The sequence below is a fragment of the Pongo pygmaeus genome, chromosome 3 (assembly GCF_028885625.2).
Source record: "Pongo pygmaeus isolate AG05252 chromosome 3, NHGRI_mPonPyg2-v2.0_pri, whole genome shotgun sequence".
NCBI lineage: Eukaryota > Metazoa > Chordata > Mammalia > Primates > Hominidae > Pongo > Pongo pygmaeus.
In genome coordinates, this window is record NC_072376.2 from 48885483 (window position 1) to 48887345 (window position 1863).

The window sequence follows — 1863 nt, forward strand, 5'->3', positions numbered from 1 at the left end:
AGCAAATATGTAGAATGAGCAAGTTTAGAGATTTAATGTACAAGATGAGGACTGTGGTTAATAAAATTGTATGAGGGACTTTTATTAAGTAGATTTTAGCAGCTCTTGTCACACCAATAAGCAACAGTATGAGATACTGTATAACAATCTATAACATCAAAAACAAAGAATAAAAGGACAAGCCTCCTGACATCTATTCAAATCTTGCTTTCTCCAACTTGGTAACAATAGCTAATATTGCTAATGATTGCCATTATACTGCTATTACCTTTCTCTGTGCCTTCCTTCTCTTCCTCCTCTTTTTCCCTCCTTGCCAACATAATCACTTTCCCTTTATATGCATGAAGAAATCTTTCAAGAATAGGAGTTAATTTGTTAGAAATTCTACCAATCCTACCTCAGCTATTTTACCTTGTGAAAGTTACCATATACAGCCTAAACAATTTGCAGTCAAAATGGACATTGAGTCTTAACACTTGAATAAGATCTCACTTTTATATTGCTGCCAATAAGAACATAGACAAAAATAATATCTTAGATCATATAGTACATAAAGAATGCTTCCTTTCTGCTTATATCTTAAAAGTATGATATTAAGTTAGAATATGTTGACTCTTGTGTTCCTTCATAAGGAATATCATTCTATATACTGACAGAACTGATACAAGTGGTATAAATTATTTGGTCTTTATTATACATGCACTTTACATTTTTCTATGCTTCTCTATCAAGCAGCTATGATATAGCAAGACACATGTTCCCAAAATGAGCTTTACTGAGGTGTACTATAGTCTGGGCATAAGGCAGAAAACACTTCCTCTCATAAGGTAAACCAGCATTGTATTCTCTAATATGTAAAAGTTTGGGATCTTAAGTAAGAATAGGTTTAAAAAAGAAATACCGAAATAAAAGAATTTTTAAAAAAAGAAATATGGAATAAAACTGGAATAAAAGAAAGTAAATCCTGCCAGAGGCACCGTGGACAGCGACATGTTCAAGGTAATTCGGAGGTCCGTGAGGCCAACCAGCCTACACTTGTTCACCTTCAAAGTCTATGCAGCACCAAAAAAGGACTCACCTTCCCAAAATCCCGTGAAGGTTGATGAGCTTTCACTGTACTCAGTTCCCGAGGGTCAATCGAAGTGTGTGGAAGAGTCAAGGAGCCAGCTTGAAGAAGGCATCTCACAGTTCCGACGCTATTGTGAGCCACATAGAAATTTGTGTCAGGAAACTTACTCCCAAACCAAGCCTAAGATGCAAAGTTTGGTTCAGTGGGGGTTAGACAGCTATGAATATCTCCAAAATGCACCTCCTGGATTTTTTCCCAGACTTGGTGTTATTGGTTTTGCTAGCCTTAATGGACTCTTTCTGGCTAGAGGTTCAAAAATAAAGAAGCTAGTGTGTCCACCTGGTTTCATGGGATTAGCTGCCTCCATCTGTTATCCACAACAAGCCATCGTGTTTGCCAAGGTCAGTGGGGAGAGATTACATGACTGGGGTTTACACGGATATATAGTAATGGAAGATTTGTGGAAGGAGAACTTCTAAAAGCCAGGAAATGTGAAAAATTCACCTGGAACAGAGTAGAAAACTCCCTGCTCTACCCATTTTAATCAGTTAGAGGTAAACACTGGAAACACCATACAATAAATCACTATTTCTACAGAAAAATGGAGGATAAGTCAGTATTGAATGTATTAAAATGGCTTTCTTCTTCAGGAAAAAATATGTATATAATTAAAACCCAAGTTAAAAAAAGAAAGTAAATGTTCTGTCTGAAAATATAGTTGAAGTCATATACTTATATTGTTGAGGAATGGTGTTTCTTTTAAGCTAAAATACAGGTGAAAAGCCTCAACCTTT

The 1863-nt window shown here is 36.0% G+C and overlaps 1 protein-coding gene across 1 annotated transcript; it reads left to right on the forward strand.

The window, feature by feature from the left end:
* Positions 1 to 990: 990 nt before the first annotated feature.
* Positions 991 to 1548, forward strand: LOC129035755 (MICOS complex subunit MIC26-like). Its single transcript, XM_054486537.1, has one exon. It carries the CDS (start codon positions 991 to 993, stop codon positions 1546 to 1548), a length of 558 nt encoding a protein of 185 aa, XP_054342512.1.
* The last annotated feature ends 315 nt before the right edge of the window (positions 1549 to 1863 follow it).